General features: G+C 34.7%; 1 protein-coding gene across 1 annotated transcript in view; it reads right to left on the reverse strand.

The window, feature by feature from the left end:
• The window catches only part of LOC143244659 (uncharacterized), a 61,109-nt gene extending 46,045 nt beyond the window's left edge, over positions 1–15,064 (reverse strand). The window contains exons 1-2 of the mRNA XM_076489744.1: positions 15,047–15,064; positions 8,805–8,836 (exon numbers count right to left, since the gene is read on the reverse strand). Of these exons, the coding sequence (XP_076345859.1) occupies positions 8,805–8,834 (30 nt within the window). The 5' untranslated portion in view covers positions 8,835–8,836; positions 15,047–15,064. The remainder of the gene's footprint in view (positions 1–8,804; positions 8,837–15,046) is intronic.
• Between the last annotated feature and the right edge of the window lie 3,425 nt (positions 15,065–18,489).

An 18,489-nucleotide genomic window follows, 5' to 3' on the forward strand; every position in this document is an offset into this window, starting at 1 on the left:
GGATATAGATTGTAGATAAAGACCATGGAAGGGAAGTAAAGATAAAACAAAGGCATGTAAAGTAGGCTTGGGTGAAATGCATAGGAAAATCAAGGACCACCCCTCACAACACAGGTAGAATTAATCCGGAGTGTCAAAAGTTGAGAAATGGATATTCAGCTTGTTGGTTGGTTGGTTTGGTGTTTTATGGCTCAAAGCAACTAGGCTATCTGCACCAAACATGTGGTAAAAAGTTAAAATTAAAGTAAAATTATTAAAATTCATAAAAGGAAGTTAAGGTAAAACAAGGTAAAGTTTAATTTTTGAATTAAAAACAAATAGCATTAAATCCAAATTTTACATCCAGTCTACAGCAGTAAGAGAAAAACTACAGTAATACAACTTGTAAAGGACTTTCTGTAGCAAAATTGTAATTATAACAACTTGCCAGGAAAACTAACAGGTAGGTACAAAAACCACCGTCAGTCATCTGAAGTTGGCTTTTCTAGTCCTGGTTTCAAGTTATTTGACATTACAACCATTTCCTATTTCAAATTGAAGTAGATGTACTTTGATTCTTAAAAGGTAATCACATTAAAAAGTGTCTGATGTATAAATTAAAAAACTTAAATGGCATTAAAATGATTAATGGTCTTTAAAAAACTAAAAACATTTCCAAGGTAGACAGCATCACCATTACCAATTACACTGTCTAATGTTATAAATAAACCTTAGGAAAAAACATGTTTAAAATGGAGCTGTCGTTGAGAGTCGTAACGACAGCATGACAGTAAACCATGGCTCATTGTGACCTGAGTGTTACACAGATAACACATTGATGCATCAGTGCCAGATAATACAAAAATGATGAGTTAAAAAACTGTGAATAATGGATAGTCTAGTTAGAACAACTTCCTCTTTCCGATCCTCATGGAAGCAAAACAGCCAAAGTCTAATAGATAGATGATTTTATTTGGAAAAGCTTGTTTTCATGTTGCCCACTCCAAGTCGACTGCCAGCTAGCACGGAGCTGAGCTTTAAATACAAGACCATAGTCCATGTATGGGACAGACACAGCAGTGATAGTGCCAGAGCAGACAGATTTAGCTGCAGTGTCAATAAGCCCATTCCCCGCAAATACTAATGTAGTTTGGTATCCAGAAAAACTGGATAGTAGTACATGTTAAAGAGAAATGGGCCAGTTGATTTTGAATATCGGGGAGAACAGGTTGTGAACTAACATGAAGTGATTCCAGGGCCAGTAAAGGACTAAGTGAGTCAGTACAAATAATGGAATTTGAGTACTGCTTAGCTTCTATGTGATACAGGGCAAGAGAAATGGCACAAGTTTAGCAGTAAATACAGAAACTGTAGTGGGGATTCTGCTCACAACCACCAAATCACAACAAACCACTGCAAAGCCTACACAGTCACCTAATTTCGATCTATCTGTATAAATAGGAATGGAAGAATGGTTCAAAAGATGTTCAGCATATAACAGACAGTATTTCCCATCGAGAAGCGTATGCTTTTCTCAAATGACTTAAAGATAGGTCACATTTGAGGACTGTAATAAACCATGAAGGGATGGGCTGACCAGTGGATACAGCAATATTATCCAAGAACAGACACAATTAACCCAACTGCTCCTGAATATGAAGGCCAAAGGAAGCAATGGCAGATCATCTGTTCTGAAAAAGCATAACCTACCAAGGAAGGAAGCTCTGAACTGGGGAAGTGCAGAAAGGCACAATGCAGAGCTAAAGCCCCTGATGATGAATTAGGTCCAGCATCTTTATGCCCAAGGTCTTGGCAGAACCATAGACCAGTCATCCATATTCTAATACCAATTAAATAACAGCACGCTATATCTTTAGCATAAAACATCGGTACGCTCCCCAAGTGGTGGAAGAGATGACACGAAGGATGTTCAGTGCTGCTTGATGTGTGGTATAAAGGTCAGATTAGGGTCAAAGATAAGCCCCAAGAACTTTGTCTCACGAACCACAGGCAGCACAACTTCATCGATACAGAGTTCAGGATCAGGGCGAATACCCTGTTGGTGACAAAAGTGCATGCAAACGTTTTAGAGAAAGAGAAATTAAAACCATTTGCTGTGGTCCACTTCAGTAAGCGATTGAGGGCAGACTGTAGTTACCGCTCATTATATCTCATGTTTGAAGACTAACATGAGATATGAAAGTCATTGACATCGAGCCCGTTTGCAACAGTAAGAGGGAGTTGTTCAGTGGTGGCATTAATTTTATACTTAAAAGTGTGACACTCAAAACACAACCCTGAGGGACTCCAAGTTCCGGTATAAAAGAATGAGAAAGTGTCGAACCCACAAAAACTTAGAATTGCCTGTCCATTAAAAAGTAATAAAAATGGGCAAATGGCCATGTAACCCATATAAATGGAGGTCTTGCAAAATGCCATACCTTCATGTTGTATCACAAGCTTTCTCAATGTCAAAGAATATTAATACAAGATGTTGTCATTTGAGAAAGGCTTCTCCGATTGATGTTTCAAGTCGAATCAGGTGGTCCACATTGGAGCTCTGTTGCTGGAACCCATACTGGGTGGATGAGAGGAGGTTGTTTGATTTGAGGAACCAAACAAGATGAACATTAACCATCCTCTCTAAAGTCTTACAGAGACAGCTTGTCAAAGCAATTGGACAGTAGTTTAATGGAAACTTGGGATCCTCCCCAGGCTTAGAGAAAGGTATGACAATAGTCTGGCATCAGGCATCAGGAAAAACATTCTCCAGCCAGATTCGGTTAAAAACATTCAGAAGGATAGCAAGAGAAGCAGAAGATAGATAGCACAATATTCCACAGTGTACATCATCAGGTCTGACTGATGTACTGCCTGGTCAATGAAGATCAAGTTTGAGTTCCACCAATGTAAAGGAACGATTACAGTCATAAAGACAATCAGCTCAAAAGGAAAGACGTGATCGCTCTGCCCGAGTCTTGATGGCTATGAAGGTGGAGGATAAAGCAGAAGTGCCAGACACCTGGCAAAAGCTTTCACCTAGAGTATCAGCTACTTCCTGGCCAGAGAGCAAAATCGAGAGGAGGACAGAATTATATTGCCCACTGACCTTTCGAATCTTCTCCCATATGATTTTCGAACTGGTGGTAGAAGATATGCTGGTTGTGAACTTTATCCAAAAGTCCTTCTGGCTTTGATGTCTTACTCACCAAGCATATGCATGGGCCTGCTGGAAAGCGATGTGTTGGAAGAGTGTGGGATAACTACAAAAAGTATCCCAGGCCCATTTTTGAGCCCTCCATGCCATGTGGCAGGCAGGATTCCACCACAGACAAGGATATCATGGAAAATATGTCAAGATTTTAAGAATACACTGAGCAGCTGCTTGTATAATATAGTCAGTTACCACTGCCACGGTCGTCTATTAATGGCTTACAGACAATGGCAATATGAAATTCTGCAAAAGCAGTGAATGAGGACCAGTTTGCTTGATCCAGCTTCCACCAGAGAACGCAAGTTAGGTGGCATCGACCAAAGCCAGTCTCTCTCAAAATTATAGGAAAATGATCACTGCCTTGTGGGTTATTATCAACCCTTCATGAAAAGTGGGAGAATAGTGAAGGGGAGCAAACAGAGATCAATAGCAGTAAAGCACTGACTAGATGCATGAAAATAAAGTATAAGGACCACTACTGAAAAGAAGTTGTGATCAGAGAGCATATGCTCTACAGAGTGACCTCTCCCATCAATATCAGCACTTCCCCAGAGGGGATGATGTCCATTAAACTCCCCCAGGATTAAAAAGGGAGATGGCAACTGTTCAATGAGAGCATCAAAATCTGATTGATCATAGCTCTCTCAGGTAACAGGTGGAGAGAACAGTGATAGTAAGACCCAAGGAAACATGGATGGCTTCGGCCTCCAAAGGTGTGTTGAGTGGCAAAGACAGGGTGGGCACATGCTGATGAACCAATAGTGCCACCCCTCCATGCACTCATCCATCACACAGCTTGTCATTTCTGTACAAATAAAACTGCTGAAAGGTGATTGCATTGGCAAGTCTCAGAAATGTTTCCTGTAAGGAAAGACATACAGGATGGTAGGAAGCAATCAGTGCTTTTATGTCATCCAGATTAGAAGGTAAACCTTCAACAGTTCTATTGCATCAAGGTGGCCATTTTTATTTATATGTATAAGCAAACTGGGGGGAGAGCCCTTCTGTTTATGACCACGTCTTTTTCTTATTGTCTTTATTCAAGGGAGTCTGTTGGCCTCAGTGCATCCTGCCCTCGGTCGATTGGGCAGGTCTGTTGTTGTTGGAAGAGGGTTCCAGTGACTAAGGACGTGAATGAATGATAATTTTGAATCTTGGAGTGGGTAGAAGAAGATGTACCCAAGGAAATACCGTACCCAGAACCAGAAGAAGTGGATCTTTAGGTTTGCTGGAATGTATATTGGGGACAGAAATGGGTGTTGAAGTTAACTCATCAACTTTTTTTAACCATGGAGGTCAAAAGACTTCATTTGGTTTGAGAACGATTCTTTTGAAGGCACAGAGAGATCTGTCTGCACTCCCACTGTAGTTGTAAAACGAAGTGCAGCAGCATACATTCAAGATGAAGTGGTGAACAACAACTTTTGAGCCTCAGGGTAAGTAATGTTTTGAATCATTTTCAAACACTGCACCTCTTTTTCTTCCAACCATTTATGGCAAGAACGAAAGTAGGATGGGTGAGAGCTATTGCAATTGACACAATGAGGGTCTTCTTCACACTCATAGGCATTATAGTCTTTGCCACCACAACAAGGACACATCAAGGAACCACAACACGATGTCTTCGAGTGACCAAACTGCTGACACTGGAAACATCTGAAGGATCTGGAATGTATGGTTGTACCTTACAATTAAGATAACCTGCCTTGATGGTGGTAGGTGGAAGCAGTGATGTAAATGTCAGAATGGGGACACTAGTCAATATCATAATTCCATCTTTGCGAGTGGAGATACACCTCACTGCAGAAATTCCTTGGGTGGAGAAACCAGTGAAAATCTCTGACTCTGGGATGTTCTTCAAATCCCTCTCAACAATAACTCCTTATGACAAATTCAAAGTAGCATGAGGCATAACCTCAATAAGTATATCCCCAAAATTGCCTTTGAATGCAAGGAGTTCACTGTGTTGAGATGTGGGTATTTCTATCAGTGTCACCAAAGCAAAGCTTCTTTACTGACTTTGGAGAGCCAGCAAGTCCCTTCTGAATAAAAAAAGGAGACATTTGCTCTGAAGGTTTTTTTGAAAAAAAACATCATATAAGAAAATGACGTACAGATGTTTAAGATTGCTGCTTGGAATCTTCAAGATGTGGTTGTTTACCTATGGACAATTTTCTTAATTTAAGTTTTTATTTCAGGGATCCATAATAAAAAAAGAATATTTTAGTGCCCACTGACCCCACCATGGAGCCCTACGAGGGGATGCTCTACAATGCCAAACAAGGACACTGCAGGATTTTGTGAGCACTATATCCAAACACCAGCATCAGATACAGGGTCCACAATACTTGTAGTTGGTTGACCCTAGCCTAAGTGGACCAGCAGAATAACCCAAGGCCATCCATCTACAGGAAATCAAGGCCAAAGTGGTGAGTTAGGGTTGGACCCCTCAACCACCAGGATCCTCTCCTCCTCTGGGATAAATATCCACCCATGTGTTTGCCGTACATGGTGATCCACACCAAGGGGAGCTTAATGGTAAGCTAATGCAAACTGATCTATGGCCTGTGGAAGATGACACATGCAGGTATCCTCAACAGTTGTGAAGCAAATTGCTCATCATGAACGTTAATATTCGGGGAGGGTGGGAAAAGTAAACATGGAAAAAGAAAAATTATTGTTCAACAAAGAAGAACAAGGGATTATAGCAAATTGGGGAAATGGATAATACATACCTAAGAATTTATGTCTAAAATGCAGTATTGGGCCAAGTGGATTCTGCAGTCAAGTAAGTGTAGGAAAATTCATGGCAAAATTCGGTTGCAGAAAAAGGCTATAAATATCTTCATCTGCCCAAATAGGTTCAGGTTGTCTGGAGGAATTGGGCCAAATTCAGAAGGAGGAGGTTGACCCATATAATGATCAAACGCATGTTGGATAATCAAAGATAAATCTAATGATGAGCTTTCACCACCTACAGCCTGTGACATAATGCTAGTAGGAGGAATGAAACTCAAAGTGGTAACACAAACCTTAGAATTCACTGTAGAAACACATATCAAAGAAAAGTATTTGATGTAAACAAAAATATGAGCATGAAAAAAAACCCACCAGGAAATTGTGTTAAAGCAAACTGCATCTTCATCATAAATCATAAAGAAAAAATTAATGAAGGAATACAATTTTAGAAATTATACAATTATTCATGAATGTCAAACACAGAAAGAGCACCAAAGAAAAAAAATCTGAACACGAGTACTGCCAAACAAAAAATGAAAGTTCTGTAGAATAAAATGGAGGAAATCACGAACATTGTGTGTGTTGCACTCTCATTGGTGGAGGGTTGTTCCATGATTATTTGCATGAGACACACTGGAATCAGTAAGTTCCAACTGAGGTGAGATAAAAGGCTTGTGGATACTAAATTACTTGACAGGGTTCAAAGGAAAGCTACTAGGATGATTACCAAGATGGTAAGGATATCTGAAATTTATTTTCCTTGAAAAATAAGTTAATAGAGATATAACCAAAGTGTTCAACATTAAAAAAAAATGATAGTACAGATGCATTTGTTTTAACCATTAGACAAGAAAATGTTTTCAAATTTTGGCAGGACATGAACCATTTTCAGCTTAGTTTTACTTTTTTAACAACCTGGTTAGCCTTTGAAATAGGTTGTCTTCACACGTAGTAAATACGATAAATGTAAAGCTTTATGTGAAGTTGCATTTTTGAGGCTTATATTTTAAGAAAAGTAAAAAATATTTAAAACAATGAAAGCTCCTACACTTACTTGACTGAGAGATGATTCTGAATCAGAGTCAGAAGATATAATTACTTCATCGATGATTCTTGATTTTGAAGTCATTGCAGCAATTAGTAAAAACTAACAGTCTTTGCATTCCATAAATTTGTCCATTTTTGAGATCTGAAATCTGAAATACTAATACTGGCTACTGGAAATACAAGTACATAAAGGACAAACTTCTTAATTATACATTACATAAAGCTTTCTCCACTACATCAATAAAAAGTATGGGTATCTAATAATTTTTCTGTATTTCCTACCACTCTTTATTACAAAATGCATTTAAACAGCTTGCATTAAATTACTGCTAGATAAATCCTATACAATAAAAATAAAATGCACTTCAACTACAGTGTATGTACTTGACATAGAAACAATGAAGTCAGAGAAGACAACCTTTACTCTTCCAGTATTGATATAAAAATATTTCATTTCTGTCAACATTTTACTATTACAGCATTATCAGAGCTAGTATTACAGGAACTGTTTGATATCAAAATACACATTAACCTATTGATCTACATTCAGAGTTCCATTGATCAATACTTTCATAATATACTTTTAACAGCATTTAGAATATTACTGTTTAGTAATTATTCTAATATTATAGCATAATTATGATATTAACTACATCACTATTTTTCCATTTCACATAATTACTAATGTGAGAAACATACACTTGGAAACGGTTTCAAAATGTTATATTCTGGGTTATTCCATGTCAACTCACCTAGGGGTTTCTTGTTCATGTCACACATTTCCTTGAAAAAATTCAAACAAAAACTTAATTTTAATTTATTCAGCCATCCAGTGCAGCTTTAGGATTTTGCATGGGTGAATAAATGAAGTTTTTACTTGAATTTTTTTAAAGAAAATCTATAATATGAACTGGGAAAAGTTCTTTTTTTCTGAGTGAGTTGGTATGGAGTGACCATTCTGCAAATAAATAAATATTGAAGCAGTCAAAAAAACATTAAGTTAAAAGATACAAAACTTTGTGCTCAAGAAGACTAAAAGGTAACACTCATCTCGAGATTTTAAATAATTTGAAAAAAACAACAAAAAACTTGAGCATCCACTGGGAAAAACATCTGTAGAAACTCCACACAAAAAGACAAGTCAACTATAGATCTCTAGAGAATGTTACTCCTGCCACTAACCAAGACCCCATAGCAGATATATATAGTGCCAGAAATATAACCAAAATTACCTATCAACCAGCAATGACCCATTTAACTCCAAGAAATATCAACTGTCAAAATAATCTGTAGCCACAGAATATCTTCTCTCTATATTACCAGATAAAAATATTCTGACTACACATAAAAATAATGAAAAAGACATTTCAAGAGAAAAAATCTATTATAAACAAACTCCAAACAGAAAGAACTGAACTAGGAGAAAGGTTTCATTGTCTTAACTAAAAAGAGTAAAATAGAACATCTTCAAGACACATCTACACATGTAGTCACAAACAAAAATCCAATTTAATCAAGATTGTTGAAGAGGACACCAAGAAATTAATCAAGCATCCAAATGTCGGAAGTAATTTTCAGAACAAATACTGACAGAACTATAACCTTCCTATAATTATACACTTCAACTATACTGAGTCCATAAAGACCATAAACTACAGTACAAACACACAAATCTGCAACTGAATCAATATCCTGGTTACTGGATCAACTGTTGAAATCATGTTTAAGGTATGCTCCATAACATTTATTTAAACAATGCAAAAGAATTCTTAGACAAAATACGTTCTCCAACATAATTCATATATGATAACCCCATTTTACTTACCTCAGATGTAATTGTCTTGTACCCATCCATACCTATAGAAAGCATAAAAAGCATAATTAACTTCATATCTTTGATTAAATACATCTTGCCAATGAACACAATGAACAAAACCATCCACATAATGCTTAATTATCCTTTAAATTTGAAGACACTTTATACAAATAAAAGAAAGGAATAGCAATGGGTAACAAAACAACAGTCATATTTGAAGTTATATCCAGGTAAACACTAGAAAAGAAAACTCTTGATAATACAGAAACAAAATGTGGCTCCAGAAGAGTTATACATCTACAATATATTTATTGCCGAGAATCATGAAACAAATGAACAACAACATTAACACTTCCTAAGATACTTCTACACATTAAAGTTCACACTCAATTGTTGAACCAAGAAGGAAACTGTTTTCTTAGATGTGACCCTAAAGTTTCAAGATGTTATATATACATAAAACTATTTTTCCAAGAAATGTAAGAAGTCATTACTTCTTCATGATACATCACCCTATCAAAACCAAGTCAAAAGGAGAAAACAAAAGAACAAATGAAAACAAATTGAAACTTTCTTGCATCTGATGTTATTCAAACAACACAAAAATACTGCAAAACACTACCATTACAATATAGATACTCCAAATATTATTAGACTGTCCAGAAATAAATGTCATTTTTGAAGTGCAAAGTCTGGAAAAATATAAACCAGTGTTGTAAATAATGCTTTAATCAAAGTAAGCACCATTTGCATTAACCTTCTTTTGCCAATAACCCTAATACTGACCTGCATAAATCAGTTTCTATGATCAATTATCTCCCTGAAAATTTTTCTGCAGTTGCCTGATTTTGAAAGTGTTTATTGTTCAAAAAGTTGTCAAAGTGCTTGAAAAAATGAAAATATATAGTGAAAAGGGTCTGGGGAATAAGGTGGATAAGGCAGAACCTCAATTCCCAATTCATTCAATTTTTGGAGCATCATCATTGACAGGTCTCATTATGCAAATTTTGTTGATCTTCAGTCTGTTCATGTGGAACCCACTTATCCAACTTCTTTGTCTTTCCAATCACACCTAGGTGGTTGGCAATGCTTGATTTGCTTATGTCTAGCTTTTCTGCAAGCTCACGTATTGTTGTGTGAGGATCTGTTTCAACTGCTTCCCTTAATGTGTTTTTATCTAAGGACGGCTTCCTTCTACAACCTTCATGGTCTTTAAGACTTTCATCTCTGTATCGAAACCTTTGGAACCAATACTGAACTGTATGTTAAGTAACAGATACATGGCCGAATGCCTGGTTAATGTTCTGTACAGTTTCAGTTGCCTTGGGGGTCGCAAAACTTACTTTGAGTAGCATTGGAACAGCAGACAATTAAAATACCTTCTGAGTGACAAATGTTGGATTAAACCAACCATCCAATGATCAGTTATTCAACATTCCCTTTCTAAATGTCAATGTTAAAATTCTGACATTTATTTCTGAACAATCTAATACATTAATAATTATTTCAGATCAGACACACACATAAAAACACAAACCAACAAGACCCAAAAACACTCCTACAATACTGTTCCATAGCCTACAGAATCACAACCAAAATTATAAATCCATTAAACACTCTCAACTGACAATCAATGTAACACAAAAACTATGTTGAATGCTGAAAGAACAATTACTTCTTTTCTCATCCAGCACAACAGTTTCTATATTAAATATAGACAACCATAATCCATATTCAGTTTTAGCCTTATAAAAACCCAAAGATTTTAACTCTTTGAATTAGGGGTTAGACATGATGCATCCAGGATGTAACTATACTATAATTTTTGATAATATAAGCATATCTTCAAGAGATTCTGCAAATTAGCAATAATCATCACAAGATTTTCAAACATAAAATATCAGGTTTTTTAATTTAAGTATTACAATTTTTAGTTAAAGATTTGCTTAAAAAATTTACCCTTTGAAAAGTTGAATATTCAAACATGCAAAGTGATTTTGATTTTAAGATAAAAATACTTTTCTTCATTTGAAAATTGTCAAACTGTATTTGCATAACCTCTATAACCTTTTAAATAACTATCAATTTTTTTTCAGGCAAAATTTATGTTTTATCTTCTATACAGGGTTAATTGATATGAATAACTTCACAATCACTACTGAAAATTAATCGTTCTTCCAATCTAGAATGACTGAAAATTGTAAAAGAAATCCCAAATCTTTATTCTAAATATCATAAATCTTGTAACAATATACATTTATTTATATTTAATATTTTGTTTTACTGACCTCTGAACCATGCCTGACTTACTATCCTGCCACACAAATTGTAAATCATGAAATGCATGTGCAGCTTGTTTTTCTACTGAATAGCATAAAAATGACTTATAAAGCACAAAGATCTTACTCTTCTTGGTTTAAGCACTAGCATACCACTACTTCATAACATACAATCATATTTCAGTTACCAGATTACATTTCTATACATTATTAGTTTGCAAATTAATAAACTTCAGTTATTTTACTTAAAACATACAATCATAAATAAAACGTATACAGAAAACAATGACATTGCAAAGCTATTTTTTTGTGCATTGTATTTACTAAGCTATGTCAAATTTCACACATGAAAGATATAAAAACAAAAATTATTTGTTAAGTTGGAAATAATAAATTGCTACACAGATACAACAAAATTCTACTGTTATTTATCAGGCTTCCTAATAAAGCTGTATTCAGGTCTAAGAAGTGTCATTTATGATTAGCATATCATACTGGTCACCACTCAAATTCCACAATGATAACACAGGCCAAGAAGCAGTAAATTCAATGTTGCTGATGCAAAAGTTGAATTTGGACACGAAAAACAGAAGGAAAAATCCTTGTTTATTTCAACTTAAATGTTTTATTTTATTAATGCTCCCATTACAAAGGAGCATTTCAAAAGTATACTTTTTAAAACTTAAAGCTGAGGTACAGTTACTTCCATAAGTCTCCTCAGTGGTTAAAGTTAATACACGTAATAAACATAATCTTAAAGGACAGTTTCCCAACCCTCCAGTAAAAGAAAAAAAATTATCATCATATTTACTTAACTTCTTGGGAAACTCATTTTTATTCCACAATATGAATGTTTAATGTGGCCTCAGTGCCCTTCTGTGATGTTTTTTTTTCGTCTTGGAGTCCTTGAAAATAAGAGAAAATTGAAAGTGCTCTTGCCCTAAAAATGAGAAATTTTTATGGCCTATAAAACTTTTTTCCCTATTAATATTTACATACCATCCTGTATATTTGCAGTAACAATAATAAAGTACATAAGTGCAGTTTTTTTAATACAGTGTATCAACTCTGTATTCTTTCAACTCAATTTTTCAACTGCTTACATATTTATTAATTTTGGAACAGACCATAAGACTTTACAACTGGTTTTATGTACATAATACATGTCAAAAGGCAGCACAGAAATACAGTTAAGCATCCTAACTGTATTATAATATTACAACAACAAAAATTTTGTTAAAACATTGTTAAAAGTTATGAAAGTTTCAGGCAAGAGAACATCCAAATATTTAATAATTTATATTTACAAACCAAACTGTTTTTCTACTATTAATCCTTATGAATTTGCAATGGCAATACAGTTGCAAAAATAAAATGTTTTTATCACTGTCATGTTTTGACAAAATGATTAAATTCCTCTAATACAGTGATTCCCAACCTATTTTATGCCCCGCACCCCTACAAAATTTTAATATGTTCTCGCACCCCTCACAGTAATTATTTATTTAAGAATAAAGGTGAAAGTGACCAAAACAAATGTTATCTTGCACCCCCTGGAATGCTATCTCACACCCATTGGGGGTGCAAGCTTCCCTGGTTGAGAACCACTGCTCTAATATATGGTACAAATGCTGAAATACAACAACATACTTAACATACTGTTAAATGCAATTTTATTTATTATGCCACCATTAGGAATCACCGATTGCCAATTATTATTGTACACAATTGGTTCAATTCTAAGTGGTAATCATGTACAGTGAAGTTGATTATGTCATTGTGTTGTATTGATAACAGTTTTATGACTACAGAAAATGTACTTTGAAACTTCACTGATGTTGAAATAGCTAAGATGCTTTAAAATTGTATCATGCCAAACTCCTCGCTTGATTGAGAAGGGGGCAGGATGGAGTTTAACTGATGCACATTTGTGTGCACAAGCACAAGAATTTCAGCTTTTATTCTATCTATGCATTAGGTAATTCTATCCATTTTTATTAAGATTCAAAAGAATCCACATTCTATCAACTTTATTGCACAAACTGAAATAAATTAATGAAATCTGAAAGAGAAATGTCCTCCATTATTTGTTCTTTTTTTTCATTTTATAGGCATAGATCTACATTACTACTAGCACACAGAAGTATTCTAAAGGTCTCATTTGACAACTCATATTTGTTCCTCCATTTAACTGACAAATAAATGCATCTTGGATTAAGTTTTATCACACTTTTATTATTGGTTTTTCATCTTTGGCACACTCTGAGAGGCATCCTACAGGTCCTAAGGCTTCTTGAAAGAGAGCATCTACACCATTGTTTTTTCCTATAAAGCTTCATGCACCATCTGATGTAATAAAAGTGCATTCTGTCACTGATAAATCCTTCCCTTCTAAAAATTTCAAAGTTGCCTCTGTGGTCATTTGTCGTGTGCCTCTGACCACCTCCATGTCTACTGAAAACTTCATTTGTGACTGTTCTACTTTATGGATGGATTTTATGATGACACCCAAGTTATTTATGGTATCTCTATATAAATCCACAATTGAAAGCAAATAACAGTGGAGTTTGAAGTAATCCATGGGATCATAAATGAACATTGCAGACTCCTAATTATAATCTAAATGGGAAATACAAAAAGATTGTTTACACTACTTATATTTTATTCTATGGTGAATAATGTTGCATGTGTTGTGTAAAAAAAAAAAAAAAAGAACAAATATATAGGGACATGGCTTTAAATATACTTAGAAATCAGAAGATTGTTGTTGTGAACAATGGTCTGAATGGTAATATTTTTACTTTCTTGTCAACTATTTTCCTTTGAGTGAAAATTCAACAACTTCTACCAAATAAACTGTCATCCGATTATGCAATAATTATCCCTATTTGGTTAAACACTGATGTAGTGACTGAAAAAGTACCAAAACTACGATTTATGTTCCTATTCCAAAAATGATACATCATGTTAAAACTGAAAACTGAATAAATTTTATGCACTTTGCTCTAGGCTAGCAAATCCCACATTATATTTTTACTTCAGGTTTATTATACCAACACTTACAAGGTTTTATGGCACACACCCTCCTCTCCCTCATGGGCTACCTTGAACTTGACACTAAAATTATAATGGGCAAATAATAACTGAACTATTCTATTTGAATAAATGCATTTTGGTTGCTATGACTTCTCAATATCAAGAAATCAAGCATGAAGTGACATAACACATGCAGTCTTTTACATACATCAGTTATTTTCCTATGATTTGCATAAGCAAACTGGTTATTTATTATTTATTTATATATCGAGAATTAAGCATGAAGTGATATAACACTTGCAGGCTTTTACATACATTAGTTATGTTTCCATGATTTGCATCAGCAAACTTGTTATTTATTGATCACTCCTTCAAGTATACCAATGATATAAATTAAAATTGAAAAAAAAACGGTAAGATACCAAGCACTAAGGTACTTTGTTATGAACCTTGGACAAAAATTGTGCTACGTACTTAAAGTAGGCTTATCTCTTCTTCTTTATTTAAATACAGACTATTGAAACTTGAGTTTGACACCATTGTAATTGTATTATACTTTATTTCTAAATAACGATCTAAAATGGTTTACTCCTTTACAATTCGAAATTGCCATTTCTATTAATAAAGAACTACGTACTCATTTTTTTTAACAATAACAAACTGTAATAATAACAGAAACTAGCTTGTTACTAGGGCTATTTTATATGGAATTACTATTCCTAGTGTTAGTACTTACTACAACAGTACAACTTTCAAGTACGACAGTATAATTCAGCACAACTACATTCTCACTCTTACCTTTACTAATATTATTAGTAATAGTAAGAAGGTACAAAATTTTTTGAATCATTTCATAAGCAGAAGCTCAGAAATTTTTTACTTTTATCTTATTTCAAAATTAGATATTTAAATTTTAAATAAATGAAAATGTATTACCAAAACCGCCAATTTCAACTCAACAAAACACCTACCTCATTCAGTATTTGTAAACTGAGTGACGTAAAACGCGATGCGCGCATTATATTCAAAAAGTAACAAAAACAGCAAAATAAAAAATTAATATTTTTAAAAACTGGTCAGTGTTAAATTAACATTGACTTGTTTATAATTAAGCACAAACTTTCACAATGGGATATTTGTGCTCTGCCCACCCACCACGTTATCAAAACCCACATTCCACCGTTATAAGTCTGTCGACATGTCAATGTGCCATATGGTGGTTTGACTAACATATTTAATAATATTATCATATGGACTTTCATCTTATTTTAATAATTCATATTATGCAGTTTTAAATTTAATTATTGCATCAAAAAGTAAATAAATGTATTTTTGTTTTAATTTTACCAATCTGTTGGTAAATTTTCCGTTAGTGTTTTGTATTCTTAGATTCATTTCATAGTAATCGCTGTGGCAGAAGAAACACCCTTGCTAAATTAGTCGACACCTTCCTTAGAGGGAATTTATACGATTAAACTCTGCAAAGTTTAACTGTCAGTTTCATTTGTAGTTGTAGTCATAATGGATTAAATGTCGTGTTTGTTTGCTTTTTTGAAGTATATAGGTATGTATCTATCTATATACACTGTAGTAATAGCATGAACATTAAACCTAGATGATTAGTATTTTAGACGAAAATTTTTATTTCAGCTAATTTCTTCTGGTGGTTATTTACGCTGTAATGCTTGAAAAGGAAGCATGTTAACTTTGATGACTTATAGTTAGTAGCATATTGCGATACTGCAAATATAGGGATATTGTTTGCAAATATAGCTTGAGAAGCTTGCCAAATAATCCTTGGGAAGATTCTTACATAACTTCCTAATAATGTTGTAACTGTCCCTGAAAAAAAGAGTTTTTACGTGGTTTCAACTTCGTCATCACTATGATAAAACAAAATGTATTTATTTCTTTGTATCTTAAAAATATATATATACTAACTAACTTAGAAATTCAGCATTTGGACGAAAAAGGGTACCGTTTTGATAACTTTATCACAGAGAATCAGGAATAGCTTTATTTGGTTTATATCCTTATCAGTTTAAAACATATAATAGTAATCTGTAAAATACTGAAGCAGAAGCCTTGAATACTTTTAAAATTTTAGGTAATTTAGGGCTTTGAAACCCAAAGAGAAAATGGAATTTGTCATTTTCAATAAATAAATCCACCTTGATAACATTTATGCCATCTCAAATTACTCAAGCAAAAAATTTAAAGTGTTGGATAATGGCTCTAAAGAAAAGATAAAAATACACTTCAAAGACTTCTATAAAAAAAAAAAAAAGAAGGAGACTGTCATTTCTGATAAAATATGTAATAGCAGTATTCTTTGTGGTCTACTTAAAGTAGGCCCGCCATGGTCAGGTGATTAGGACGATTTACTCTTAATCTGAGGGTCTCGGTTTCGAATCCCTGTCATATCAAACATGCTCGCCCTTTCAGCCGTGGGGGTGTTATAAAGTGACGGTCAATCCCACTATTCGTTGGTAAAAGAGTAGCCCAAGAGTTGGCGGTGGGTGGTGATGACTAGCTGTCTTCTGCCCTTTCTATAGTCTTACACTGCTAAGTTAAAGACGGCTAGCACAGACAGTTTTTGTGTAGTTTTGCACGAAATTAAAAAAACGCAGTTTCTATGGACTCACCTGAGGTAACAGTGGGGGAAGATTAGCTTTAACCTGAGACTAAGCAAAAAACTTACAGTTTTCTCAGCTTTAGATTGTAATAAAGGTTATTTGTGGTCAATGTCTCCAAGAAGTTGCACCATTGCCTACACCCTCTTATCTTGAGACATACTTTAGATTGAGTTAAGAATGTGACTAAACATGCTTCCTTTATTGAGTGCCCCAGTCCAATGAAATAGTAATTTCCTGCTAGGCAAAAAATGTTAGTGACAATGCCAGTTATCATATTTGTAGAATGGGATAGAATATTTAATTGCAAATGATAGATATGGACCCCAAATACATATATTGTGTGACAAATAAATAATAGCTTTAGTTACAGTCAACAGTCTGCTAATGGTTGAATGTCGCGATTAATTCTTTGGAAACTCTGGAAAGATGAAATAAAGGATCTCGATCTAACACGGTTGTTTCTTGCTGTGCATAAAGTTAAAGCCCAACCAACTCAAATAAAGGAGGATTTGTTTGTTTGGAATTTCGCACAAAGCTACTCGAGGGCTATCTGTGCTAGCCGTCCCTAATTTAGCAGTGTAAGACTAGAGGGAAGGCTGCTACTCATCACCACCCACCGCCAACTCTTGGGCTACTCTTTTACCAACGAATAGTGGGATTGACCGTTACATTATAACGCCCCCACGGCTGGGAAATAAAGGAGGAAAGAATGGGTGTACATAACCTATGTATAGTCAGTTACAAGAACAAAAAAGATCACTGAGCTAGGGTACTTTAACTATGCTATAGCTAGTGGTCCTCAGAGATCTATGGCGAGAGAATATCCACAACAGAAAGATTGATAGCACGAAGGTAATACTCGTGCTTATTAGATGGTAGTTCTGCTGGCTTCACTTAAGTGGAAAGGTTCAGCAATGGTATAAAACTATTGCATCTGTGCTATCCAGAGAAAGTATTGGTCATAAAAGGATAAATATCAACAATAAATTGTTGGGTTGCAATCTGAAAATGGTAGCTCTAAATGTCATATGTCCATTTCTGAGTCTAAGAGAGGTCTTTGATAGATACTTGTTGCTAAGGCTGAGGATATCTATTTATCAAAACAATGGCACAGTCTGTTGATGATATGTTGGTGGAGCACCACAAGAAATCCGTGTAGATTACAGAACCAATTTCAATGATCAAATGACATTTGAAGTGGGTAAAGTATTAGGTGTGTTGAAGCTGTGTACTTTAATTTATCACTTCAGTATAGAGATTAGGCAGAGATTACAGACCACCAAGCAGTTTCTTGCCAGGTTTGTTAATGCTAGTCAAATGAAGCTATCCATCAAGCATTTTCATGTTTGAGCAGGAAATAATATTCCCTATTGACGTGATGTATCGCTCTACCCAACGAAATTATATCATACAATGTCGATATCATGGTCTACATTAGTAAATGTGCACCAGTTTGCCTGATAACAACTAAGAAAGGTTTCACTCAAACAGAAGTGAAATAACGAGATAGTAAAGAAATGAATATCCCAGTGTAAAGATTGTGTAACGGGTAAGCTAGTGCATGCCAGTCGTTTGAGTTCAACTTTACACGAGTTACAAATTACTTTATTTAAAAGTCCAGGAAGACTAGTGAATGCAAGCAAGTAGTGAAGCGAAAGTGACGTTCGGTAAAGAAAAGTTAAAATAGAAAAAAAATAAGTTAGAGGAGGGACGTGAGATTAGCCATCGTGTGAGTGATTAGCA

The sequence above is a fragment of the Tachypleus tridentatus genome, chromosome 2 (assembly GCF_004210375.1).
Source record: "Tachypleus tridentatus isolate NWPU-2018 chromosome 2, ASM421037v1, whole genome shotgun sequence".
NCBI classification, from domain to species: domain Eukaryota; kingdom Metazoa; phylum Arthropoda; class Merostomata; order Xiphosura; family Limulidae; genus Tachypleus; species Tachypleus tridentatus.